Genomic DNA, 12,964 nt, shown 5'->3' with positions numbered 1-12,964 from the left:
ATATATTTCTTGTCCATTGCCAGGCTGACTTTAATCTTATCATGTCCCATGGACCTGAAGAATTTCCCCATGGATGTACAGACATGTGCAATGCAACTAGAGAGCTGTGAGTAACCTCTTGAAAAAGTTTTTTTTTTTTACCTGGTCTTATTTGCATTTCAAATTTTATTGATATTGAACCACTATCAAAAGAAGCTTTCTAATAGAACTCTTATCATAATAAGTAAAGGCTTTATGGATATGAATTGAAATAACACCTTCATATACATTTCTTTTATTCTGAAAAAAGAATGAAACTGATTCACATGGATGCAATGAAAAGAAAGCACTTCTGCAAAGTAAAAATAGAATTTAAAAACATGGGGCCCTTTAACCAAACGGTGGTAAAACGTGACCTTAGCTCACTCTTATGTGGGTCATTCCCATGCGTTAAGGCCAATTTTATCACATGAGTAAAATGGCCACTTTTTCTATTTTTTGAATTAATGGCCACATGCTAATTTTCCCATTAAATGTAAGGTGCACCGATTGGCACCTAAATGCTGCAAGAGTACAAATATCCTTGGATTCTATACATGGAGCCTAGAATTGTGCACCAAAATTGAGTGTGCAACTTAACTAATGAGCCCTTAACTATCATTAATTGGGTGCTAACAACCAATTATTATTTTAATTGGCTCTCATTTGTGTATACATCTGGCTGCTCATTATTCTGTAAGGCATGGCGCCTAACTCTACTAGCGTTAACTCAAAAGGGAGTGTGGCCATGGGCATGTCAGGAGCATTTCAAAAGGTTGTGTGCACAATTATCAGTGCACCTAAGTTGTGTGCCAGTATTTACATCAGGTTTCACAGGCATAAATGCTGGTGGCTAAAGATAGGTATGGGAAAAAGGGCGCTTGCTTTTCATAGAATCGCGCTTAGTGCTGCTATGTTATGGGGTTGATTTTTTGAGCATCATTTATAGATTTGTCTGTATAATGTACAGGGAATTCTATGTTACACATGTAACTTGGAGATCCACCCGTGCCCGTCCCATGCTCTGCTCACATACCCAGCTTGCATTTGCACACTGTGGCACTTATGTGCCCCCTAATGTGGCCACGTTTTCAATTACCACGGGGAATGCTCCTGTGGTAGAAATTAGAAAAATATTTTCTACCGCAGCAAACAACGTGTGCCAACTTCAGAATTACCACCTGGTGTCCGTGCTACCCCAGCGGTAGTGTCGATTTGGCGTACACTACCTAAACATTAGCCCTACCGCATCTTAGCGAAAGGTTCCCTTAGTTATGTTAGTGACAATGCAGAATATTGGCCAGCACCCCTGTTCCCCCTTGTGCTTCTATATCTGAGGACCTGTGATTAGGTTGGCAGAGGATCTTTCCACACTAAGAGGTATGGAGATAACTCAAGTTTACTCCTTAAGGTGAGAAGAGGTTGTAAATTTTACCTGGAAATCATAAATTTAAATTAAAATATTCTGTCATATACTCTCATGTTTCTTATGGATGTTCTCGACCAACAAATCTATAGACCAACCAATAATGCCAGCATTTTTAACCTAGGGTGCTATAATTGTCTACTACCACAGTAGTTCCTGAATTTTTTGTTTTTTAAATTTTGATATCTAACTATTTAAGGAGCCCGTTTACTAAAAGGTATTAAGCCCTATCAATGTGCTTAGCATGTGAAAAATAGGCTACCACAAAACATCTTAAAGCATTTTGTGGTATTTTGCTTGTTGGTGCGTGCTGATCATGTGTTAAGTATTTTTCAAAAATAATTTTTTTAAAGGGGTGTGTCACAGGCAAAGAATGGTCATGGAAGCGTTAACTAGCTGGTGTATTCACATTAGTGCGCGCTAACTGACTGAGTTAACAAGGGAACACTTAATGCCCCCTAAATTGGAGTGGTAAGTGCTCCGATGTTAGTTTTTTTTTTTCAAGTTCCACGCGATAATGAAAACATTAGCATGGGACCTGCAAAAAAAAAAAAGCCCTATTTTAGGATGAACTACAAATAGACTTAGCATGCTGGAAAGTCCCACATTAGCATGTGCTTATCCATTTTTTTTTTAGCACACCTTAGTGAAAGGGCCCCTGAAGAAATAGGAACACACTCCAGTATTGGTGGTTTTAGAGAGGTTTGACCATGAACTCATGGAGGCTAAAACGTACACTATACAGCTATTCACATATTCATTACACATATGGGGCTAGATTCTATGAATGGCGCCTAAAAAAATCAGCACTGAAAAAACCAGCTTAAGCAGTATTCTATCAGCCACGCCTAAAGTTTGGTGTGGTTTCTAGAATAACGTGTAAGTGGGAAGGTTGTACGTAAATTTAGGCACCACCATTTTCACTACTGAAAATGTGGTGCAAATGCCCACACCTAAATTTACATGTGGAGCACCCATATTCTATAATTATGCATATAACTCATAACCACACCCCCTATCCACCCTGAAACACACATGACCCTCCCATTTCCACACCCCCTTTCTTAGGCCATGTGTAAATTGTAGGTGCGGATCCTGCACCTAAATTTACGCGCTTTAGTCCCAATTAAATTTAATTGCTTGTTAAAAAGCCAATTATTGGTACTAATTGGCTTATTATTCTATTAAATTGCATACACAAATTGGGGCCACACCTAAATTTGCACACGCAATTTTTAGCAACTTTTGTAGAATCGGGAGGATGAAGAGAAATTCTGTAACTTGGCCTCTCCAATTAGGTGCACCAATGCCATGTACTGAGGGCCAATTCTGTGATGAAAATTTGTGCACCAAGATGCTGTCATAGAATACTAGCATAAACTTAAATTGGCACACCTATATTTAGATGTGACCATTTATGCCAGGTAAATGGCAGATGTAAAAGGGCACCATGCAATGCAAGTAATTTATAATATTCTATAAGTTACATGTGTAATTTGGAGACACGCCCATATGCCTCCCATGCTTTGCCCACCTATACATCCCTTGTAATTTTGTGCTACCTTAGACTAGTGCGTAACGCACCTATACACGTATGTGCCGCTTTTTTCAGCACCTACACAGGCATGACACACATAACTGCAGACAGCCAGTTATAGAATTATTCTAAGCAAAACAAAGAATTTATGCCACTATATTATATATCCGTAGAAATAAAAGGTCCAAAAATTTCCTTGTGCTCTAATCCGAAGCATTCTTCTTCCTGGCGGACTTAACCCACCAGTTCTGGATTCATCTGCTGCGTTAAAGGAAAGAAAATTATCAGAGACTACATTTTTACAAGCTCCTTTGTCTGTCAGTATATCCCCTGTGCTACTACTGATTGACCCCTGATGAAGGTTTTTTTAAAAACCGAAACACGGACCGTGTTGGGTCCTCAATAAAGTTTTTTGGAGCATCTCACCCCTGATCCTGGCTTGATCTCTTGAAACTGTGTTTCCACTTGCTTCTCTCTTGTGTTACTATATTATATATCTCTCAGCTTCCTCTATCTCCAGTCTGCTATCTAATTTACTGTGATTTGTTTACTCCAGTTGGCTATACCATGAATGACCTGATATTCGAATGGCTGAGTAATGGTCCTGTGCAAGTAGCTGAAGATTTAACCCTGCCACAGTTTATATTGAAAGATGAAAAGGAACTTGGTTATTGCACAAAGCACTATAACACTGGTGAGCATTCTTATAATGTTTTTTGGTATAAATTAATGTCTCAATGAAATCGTTTGTGATTTTATACGAAGAACTCCCTGATCACCTAAAAGTAGTGGTAATTTGTCAAAATAATAAAGCCGTTAAATTTGCTAAAATATATTTTACTGTTTCATGGATTATGATGTACTCTATAGTTAATGCAGTACAAGATGATAAGGCCAGTCTTATGGTGCCTCTGATGATAAAAATGTACATTCCCTATCTGACAGCTTGACCACTCGTGGCTGTACTGTGAAATGATACGTTGAACCCAGGCTGGCAATAAGGCAGGAGCATCTAGAGATCACATGGCTCAGAGTGAGATGTAGGATGTCCGAAACAGTGAACAGCAGGCCTAGTCTGGAGAAACCAGGAATCAAAACACAAGGATGAAGAAGATCATTGAGCAAGGAGAACCTGACATGGCCACATTTTGGCAGATGCCTGCCACACGATGTGGAAAAATCAAAGCTCAAATAATAGAGTGTTGAATTGAAGTAGCAATCACTATGTAAAGGACTGTACATCAGCTGTGTTATCAGTAAATATAAAACAACTTTTTGTAGGAATAATAATAAAAAACAAATCCAGTCAATATTTATCCCACAGCAGTCAGAGCTTTTTTTTTTTTTAAATGCTGACCGCTATGGGCAGAATTATCTCTAGATGGAGTTTGTGAAGGTCCCAGCCAATATTCAGTTGGGACCCACATAAGACACATAAGAATATCGGCTGGGACCCATTCGATTCCCCCTCCCTCCCACCGCCAAAGACACGAAGGTCGGACCAAGCTAGGGGTCACAGAGATCATTTTGAGAAAGGAGCCACAATGGACAGGAGTGAGTAGATAAATACCAAGTTCTGCCCATGGACTGCCCTAGCACTAACCAGACAGTCCAGGAGCAGTTAAATCTGATATTCAGTGGCACTTTCTGGTAAGGGCCACTGAATATCAGTGGCTAGGCAGGAAAAAGCAATTTAACCAGGCAGGAGGGAACCCTGCCCAGTAAAATTGCTTGAATATTGGGCAGTCTATTTCTATAAGAGAGTTGTGACATATTTATTGACAGTGACAGAAGGGGTGGAGAAAAACATACATCAAGCAATGTGTGATCCAACAGAACAGCCTTTATTTGATTGTCCCAACACGGTCACCGTGTTTTGGCTAGACAGACTGCATCAGGATTCTACAAAAGTATGATGGCTGACTTAGCAGCTTAACCAATCAAATAAAACACACATTAAGCAATCTGGGTGACTGGTAAACCAATAGCATGTACAAATTGCATAGTAGTCCAACTGTGACAGCTTACAGTTGGATCCCCATTATCTACTATCTACATAGCTTCTCTCTCTGCCAGGCCTTACTGCTGAATTCATCTCCAATGGTTATTAGGAGATTCTGTTACAAAATCAGGCCCTTAGGGTCTAATAGATTAGAGATCTACTAGGCACCTCAGTGATTCACTGAGCACGAATTTGGATTTGCGTGCTGATTTGGCTGCACAATCTTGTATAAAAACATGTGCTTAAATCGTCTCATGAGCAACTCAAAAGATAGTGTGGCCCAGTGGCATAGCCAGACCTGATATTTTGGCTGGGCCCAGAGCTAATATGGGTGGGCACTATATATATATATATATATATATATATATATATATATATATATATATAGTGCCCACCCATATTATCTAGGGCAGTGAGGAGCCCATCCCCACTCAGAAATTCCCCAACAATAAATTTTAATAGTGACCACCAGCCCCAGGCAGGCAGCAGGCCCCAGCTAGCTCAATTTAAAAAAAATTACACAGCACACGTCACACAATGTTAAAAATAATGATGAAAAAAAAAGTATTTAAATTTTTATTACCGGCTCCTATTGCTGCTGGGCTCGCCTCGAAATAATGTCGAATCATGAAGAAGAACCTTCCAGGGCCAGGCTCGTGCTCCTCACCTCCGCTCCGCAACCCTCCTGTAAAACGTGCACTGCATGGCGTGCACGTGGTGGTGGTGGTGGGCTGGACTGGAGTCTTGGACTGGCAGCTGAGCGGGTGCCGCCATTCATTCCAGGCAGCTCCGCGCTCCGGAACTTTCATCCGATCTGGGCGCATTCAGAGCTGCCAAGGGGTCCCAATTTTTGAGAGGGAGATTTTTAGTACACACCCCTAGCCCTGCCCTACTCTGTATTGGCTCCACCCCAACACACCTTAATCCCACTGCCATTTCAGAAAATATTTTATTTAATAGTCTAATACCCTTTTCAATTAACTTTCAGAGGCCAAATCCTCCTGTCTCAGGTCAGGACATCCTCTCCTTACCTGAGGAAGGAAGTGCTGGTCTCTGAAGACTAATCAAAAGTGTTTTAAAAATCAGTGAAGGTATCACCTTATTTTCTATTTTATGTTTTGTTTGCATTTATTAGCCTTCATTAACACAGCTACCACATTGCTTTATCCTAAATTAAAAATAACATTATTTTCTGTACCTTTGTTGTCTAGCCATTTACTTTTTCTAATTGTGTTGGTCCCAGTCAAGATTCTGCATTCCTTTGTCTTCTCTTAACTCTCTTGCCAAGGTTTCCTGTTCATTTGTAATTTTTCTCTCCTTTTTCGGTTTTCTTCAATTTATTTTTCTATCTCACTCTGTCCAGATTTAATTAATTCTTACTATCCATTCTTTAATTTCCCTCTTTTTACTTCATCTACCTATCCCTTTTCATCTTTTCCTCAGTTTTGTTCTCCCCATGCCCCTTCCTCTTATTCTCCAGTCTTTCATTAACTCTATCCTCTCCCCCTTTCTCAACCTATCCTTTCAGTGTCTCTCCCTCTCTCTGAATCCAGCGTCTCCTCTTTCTCTCCCTAACCTTCCATCCAGCACCTTCCCTCTTTCTCTCCTACCCTTCCATCCAGTGTCACCCTCTTTCTCTCTCCATCCTTCCACCTTACCCTCTCCCAATCCATCCATCTATTGTCTCCCTCTATCTCCCCCTTCCTTCTAGACAGTTATCTCTCTACCCTTTTCCATTCAGCATGTCCTCTCTCATCCTACCAGTGGCTTTCCTCTTTCTCTTCCTACCCTTCCATCCAGCGTCTTCCCTCTTTCTGCTCCCAGCATTTTCCCTCTTTCTCCCTCCTTTCATCCAGCATTTCTCTATTTGACCAGCTAAGGTCTCCCCCAGTTTCTCTCCAGCAGCTTCTCTCTTTTTCTCCTGCCATTTTCCATGTCCCCTCCTTCTCTCCCCCATCTTTCTACTCATCTCTCTCTCTCTGTACCCCTCTTCCATCTAGCATCTTCCCTCTTTCTGCCCCTCCTTCTAGCATTTTTCCTCTTTCACCCTCCTTTCATCCAGCATTTCTCCTCTTTGTCTCTCAGACTGACCAGTCAGGGTATCCCCCTTGTTCCCCTTCCTTCTCCCCAGCAGCCTGTCTCTCCCCTGCTCTTTTCCATGTCCCCTCTTTCTCTCCCCATCTCTCTCTGGCTCTCCCCTGCTCTTTTCCATGTCCCCTTTTTCTCTGGTTCTCCCCTGCTCTTTTCCATGTCCCTTCTCTCCCCATCTCCCACATGGCTCTCTCCTCTTTCTCTCCCCTGCTCTTCTCCATGTTCTCTCCCCATTTTTCTCTCTCTGGCTCTCCCCTGCTCTTTTCCATGTCCCCTCTCTCTCTCTGTACTCTCCAGCGTCCTCTTCTTTTTTTTCTCTCCCCTCTGCTCTCTCAGACACCCTTCCCCTACCAGCCACATTTCCTCTCTTACTCTGGCCCTCTGAAGCAGGAGCAGCGTCGTCAACACAAGAAGAAAAACAAGCGCGGGGCCGCCCGCAGCAGCCTTCAGTCATGCGCTTTCGGCTCTCCCATCCTCTGCCCCCGCTGACGTCAATTTCCCGTTCCGGGAGCAGAGAACAGGCAGAGCCAACAGCGCATGACTGAAGACTGCTGTGGGCGGCTCCGCGCTTGTTTTTCTTCTTGTGCCGGCTAAACTAAAGTGGTGGCTCGGGGAAGCGCCTGCTTTTGTTCCTGCTGCTGCTCAGGAGGGAAGCGGAAGCGGCGGCAATGGAGTTCAGCGGGAGACCGGAACAAAGGTGGAGATGTCGCCGGGCGGGCCTGGAGGGAAAGTGGGTGGGCCTGGGCCCACCCAGGCCCACCCGTGGCTACGCCCATGGTGTGGCCATGGGAGGGTCATGGGCGTGTCAGGGGTGTTTTAAAAATGTGGGTGCAGTATTACAGAATACTGCAGTTGTGCACCCAACTTGAGTGCCAGGATTTACACCAGGTTTCAGCAGGCATAAATTCTGGCACCCAAAGTTAGGTGCAAGATCCATGCTAAAGCACTATTCTATATAGAGTGCTCATCCCAGAGCATGCAGATTTTTCCCAGTGCCCAAATTTGGCATCAATTTACTGAATCTGTTTAATAAAACGGCCCCTAAGTTTTTACCTGAGGCAATTGAAGTGTTAAGTGACTTGCCCAGGCTCACAAGGAGTGGCCATAAGAACAAAAGGAGTGGCCATAAGAACATAACAGTAGTCACACTAGGTCAAACCAATGGTCTGTCTAGCCCAGTATCACATTTCCAAACAGTGGTCGCCAACTTTTGAAATCAACAACAAAAATAAGGTATGCTCAGGGAAGGGTTTGAGAAAGAAAGGAGAGATGTTGCTCCATAAAGAGTGCTGCCTGAGGCCCTCTCCTCAGTTGGCTTAATGGTAGGGCTGCCACTAGTTGAAAAGAACAGTTGGTGTGGATAGGCAGAGTATATAGGCTATATGGTCTTTGTGTGCCATCATGGGAGGGGAGCTCAGGATATCATTGTGGAAAGGAGGGTGAGGGTCTTGAAGGTGGATTCCCAGACCCCTTTACGGAGCCTAATAGCAGCTACTGATTCTTATTAATCACTTTCAGAAGAACTACAATTTTACAAGTGCACTGCAACATTTTTAAACAAAAATAAATCTGTTTTATTTTTCAGTAAGGTGTGAAGCTGCTATAGACACTTTGAACTGAAGATACAACACAATCAATATGCTTGGCTAATAATAGCAATTTTTTCATTTTTAGGGAAATTTACATGCATAGAAGTTAAATTTCACTTGGAACGTCAGATGGGATACTATCTAATCCAGATGTATATTCCCAGCCTTCTGATTGTCATATTGTCCTGGGTTTCTTTCTGGATAAATATGGATGCTGCTCCTGCAAGAGTTGCTCTGGGAATTACTACAGTGTTGACCATGACTACTCAGAGTTCGGGCTCCAGGGCTTCACTTCCAAAGGTAATATTTACACGTTTGAGAGATATTGCATGTTGCTGGTTAGTTATGTAGATAAAAATGATTTCCTTGCCATGTTTCATTGGTCTTCACTCCCAGTCCTCAAAGGCTGCCCATTGGTCATGTTTTCAGGATATCCCTAGAAGTGGAAGAGTAGCGTATTGGTTAGAGCTTGGGTTGCCTGGTTCAAATCCCACTGCTGCTCTTTGTGATTTTGGGCAAGCCACTTAACTCTTCGTTGCCTCAGGTACAAAAATTAGATTGTGAGCCCTTCAGGGACAGGGCAATGCCTAGTGTACCTGAAAATAACTCACCTTGAGCCATCTACTGAAAATGGTGTGAGCAAAACCAAATATGCATGAGAAAGATTTGCATGTAATGGAAGTAGTAAGCATGCAAATCTTCTTTGTACATATTCATTAGGGATATCCCGAAAATCTGACCCGTTTGTTTCCCTCTAGGACTGGAAATGAAAACTAAACTCCATGCAACTCGTGTTAAAGGATTTGTACTGTACTGTCTCATGGTTATGATAACATTCCAGAACTTTCCGATTCTAGTGAATGGACAAGATAATAATGATCTGTGGGAATGCACATTGATGATATTGCTTTTCTTTTTATTAAAAAAATGGGGGGTGGATTATAAATATAATACATATTACAGCTAGAGCAATGAACTGAGAATCAGGGAAGCCCAGTTCGAATCCCACTGTAGTTTCTTATTATCCTGAGCAAGTCCTTTACCCTCTATTGACTCAAGTACAAACATAGGAGTCAATATTCAAAGTGATTTAACCAGGCAGGAGGCTGCCCTGTTAAAATTGCTTGAGCAGTTCTATGTACTGAAAATCTGCACTAACCACTAAAGCCATAGCCTGTGATTTTGTGGGCAGTCCAGGGGCAGAGTCAGCACTTATGTACTTAAGTGTTTATATGCAACACTTAATTGCCTAAGTTAACCAGACAAATCATATCATATAAAACACAATCCTGTATTTGTCCAGTTTCACTTAGGTGGATAGGTGCTGAATATCACATTTAACCTGATAAGGGATAGATGGCTGCACAAACCCAGATATTTAATGCTGGCACCTGGATATGGTCCAGCATTGAGTATCCGGGATCACCAATGATGGCCAAAAAACGCTGACTGCTGCCAGAATTAGGCAGATCTGCACCTAATTTAGGGGTGAGGATTTACACCAGGTTTTAGTTGGTGTAAATCCTCGTGCCCAAAACTGGGTGTGGATCCCAGCTCCAAACACTATTCTATAAAAGGCACCCAATTTAGAATACTGTTTATAGAATAGCACTTAATGCTTATTTTTTTTTAAACTGATTTTTTTTAGCGCCATATACAGAAATTAATCCTATTTGTACAAGGAAAATGATTGCCTAAAAAAAAAGATGAGTCAATATTCAATCATCACAGTGAGCATTTTTTTTAAAACATCAGTCAAGGCAGTCATAAAAATATCAAGATATTCAGCACCTCTACCCAGATAATGGTGAGCCATGAATATCCAGATAAGGCAGTCAGCACTGGATAGTACAATATTCAGTCCACTATCTGTAGTCCTAAGTTATCTGGATAAACTGAATGTTACCGCTATTCAAATAATATTTTTGACCGCCCTGGGTCCACAGTGGATCATCCCGGCACCATTTCAAAAGCACTAGCTTATCATGGATCATCCCAGCACCCTTTACAGAGTAGTAGCTTAGCATGGATCATCTCGGTACCCCTTTCAGAGGTGGAGGAGTAGCCTAGTGGTTAGTGCAACGGACTTTGCTCCTGGGGAGCTGGGTTTGATTTCCACTGCAGCTCCTTGTGACTCTGGGCAAGTCACTTAACCTTCCATTGCCCCAGGTACAAATAAGTACCTGCATATACTATGTAAATCACTTTAAATGTAGTTGCAAAAACCACAGAAAGGCAGTATATCAAGTCCCATTCCCTTTCCCTAGCTTAGAATGGCTCTTTCTGGCACCCTTTATAAAGTACTAGTAAAAAAGGCCCATTTCTGACACAAATGAAACGGGCGCTAGCAAGGTTATATTGATTAGTTGTTTTTTGTTAACCAAATATTTAATATTAAAGTATTGTAATGAGATGGAGTAATAGTGAAGGGTGTATAATGAGGAAGGAGGAGGCCCTGTGTAGGACCACAGGTGCGGTCCTTTTTGACAGAGTGTTTGTGTGTGTAAGACAGAGAGACAGACTGTGTGAGACCGATAGTGAGTGTGTGTGAAGAAAAGAGATTACTGACTGAGGTATTTCAGGAATGAAATGCTGGTAAAAGAATTGTCAATACTCCTTTCAAGTAATTAAATGTTTGTAAGCATAAGGTAAAAGGCAAGAAAGCTTTCAAAAATGTTGTTTTGTGAACTGCAGGTTTAGTGCAAAAGCAGTGCTGAAAGTGCTTTATCATGCACAGTACTTCCCAAGGAAGCAGAACCGCAGCAAAGTGAATTGCAAAGTGGAAAACTAAAAAGCCAACCAAACCCTCAGTATTTTTCATGTTAACATGGGAAATACACATTGAATGTAAAAGAAATCTGTGTTTCTGTTCCGTCTCCCCCTCAGAAGCACAATGGTACCGTGTCAGCGACTGCAGCCCTTAACCCTTTTATTGCCACATCAACGTTAACACTTCAGGAGCGAGCTTGCTCAGCTGGTTTGCTTGCTGTTGGAAGAGGGGTGGAGGAGTTGCTTCTTTTAGGATCATGTTAAGTGTTTCCCAATCTGCTAGGGGGAAGCTGTGTCATTTGTAACCCTGCCTCGCGAAAACAATTCTTCAGAGCACAGAGTAGTAGTCAGCCCCAAGCGCAGGAGCACCAACAATAAGACCATCGTTGATTGGTTGCAAAATCTCTTCCTGGTTGCTAGGAAAAGGAGTGGGTGATTTGTTGCTGTCAGGGTGATTCCTTGCTGTCATAACTTAAAGGAGGCGGATGTTCGTTCTCGTGCGTTGCCTGTAGATGTAAAGTGAGATGCATGGGGGGGAGGGGTTTCAAGTGTACAGCGCTGCGTACGTGTAGTAGCGCTATAGAAATGATAAGTAGTAGTTGTGGTATCGGAAGGGGGGGGTTGTGGGTGAGCTGTAGGAATTTGAACTCTGACACTGGGATGGAAAGGAGGCGGATCTTCGTGCTCGTGTGTTGCCTGTAGATGAGAAATGAGATCCATGGGTGGAGGTGAGGAATTTGAACTGTGACCCTGGAAAGGAAGGAGGCTGATCTTCGTGTTTGCGCGTTGCCTGTAGTCAGTGCTTTTTTGTAGAAAAAAAGGTGCCGGTACTCATTATGGGCGGGGTCACCACATATGTCTCCACCCCTATGATAGCCACACCCACATTAACCACACCCCCTATACCAGCCATGGCGCATATAAACAGACATTATTGAAAATATTATAGTACTATAGGAGAAAAAAATAACGTGTTTTTTTTTCATGATAAATAATCTCTGTAAGCTCTTACAGCTCCAGTATACCCAGTGCAAAATAAGACAGCCAATGTAAATTCTCAAATTGGACATATTACAAACACTAAAATGAAAATAAAATTATTTTTTTCTACCTTTGTTGGCTGGTGACTGTTTTTCTTTGCATATTGGTCCCAGTCTGTGATTCTGCTTTCCTTTATTTTCGCTTAACTCTTCTGTGCCATTTGTCATTTTTGTCTCGTTTTTCTTTGCTTTCTTCAATATTTTTCAGGCTCTCTCTCTGCCCAGATTTAATTCATTCTTACTATCCATTCTTTAATTTCCTTCATCTACCTGTGGCTTTTCATCTTTTCCTCACCCTTGTTCTCCCCATGCCCCTTCCTCTTATTCTCCAGTCTTTCTCTATTCCCCTTTTCCTTCCAGCAGCTCTGCTTTCTCTCTCCATCCTTCCAGTGTCTCCCCTATTTCTTTCTGCATTCTTCCATCCAGCGTCTTCCCTCTTTCTCTCCCCATCCTTCCGTTTTCCCTCTCTCTCTCCCCCCATCCTTCCATCTG

At 42.1% G+C, this 12,964-nt stretch overlaps 1 protein-coding gene across 2 annotated transcripts in view; it reads left to right on the top strand.

Moving 5' to 3' along the window:
* GLRA2 (glycine receptor alpha 2) overlaps positions 1-12,964 on the top strand; it is a 143,475-nt gene that overhangs the window by 91,761 nt on the left and 38,750 nt on the right. For both annotated transcript variants that reach the window (XM_030199574.1, XM_030199575.1), the window contains 3 exons: positions 24-106; positions 3,538-3,675; positions 8,749-8,963. In XM_030199574.1, coding sequence (XP_030055434.1) covers positions 24-106; positions 3,538-3,675; positions 8,749-8,963 — 436 coding nt within the window. The remainder of the gene's footprint in view (positions 1-23; positions 107-3,537; positions 3,676-8,748; positions 8,964-12,964) is intronic.

Source organism: Microcaecilia unicolor, chromosome 4 (genome assembly GCF_901765095.1).
Source record: "Microcaecilia unicolor chromosome 4, aMicUni1.1, whole genome shotgun sequence".
Lineage (NCBI taxonomy): Eukaryota > Metazoa > Chordata > Amphibia > Gymnophiona > Siphonopidae > Microcaecilia > Microcaecilia unicolor.
This window is presented reverse-complemented; position numbering and strand designations above follow the sequence as displayed.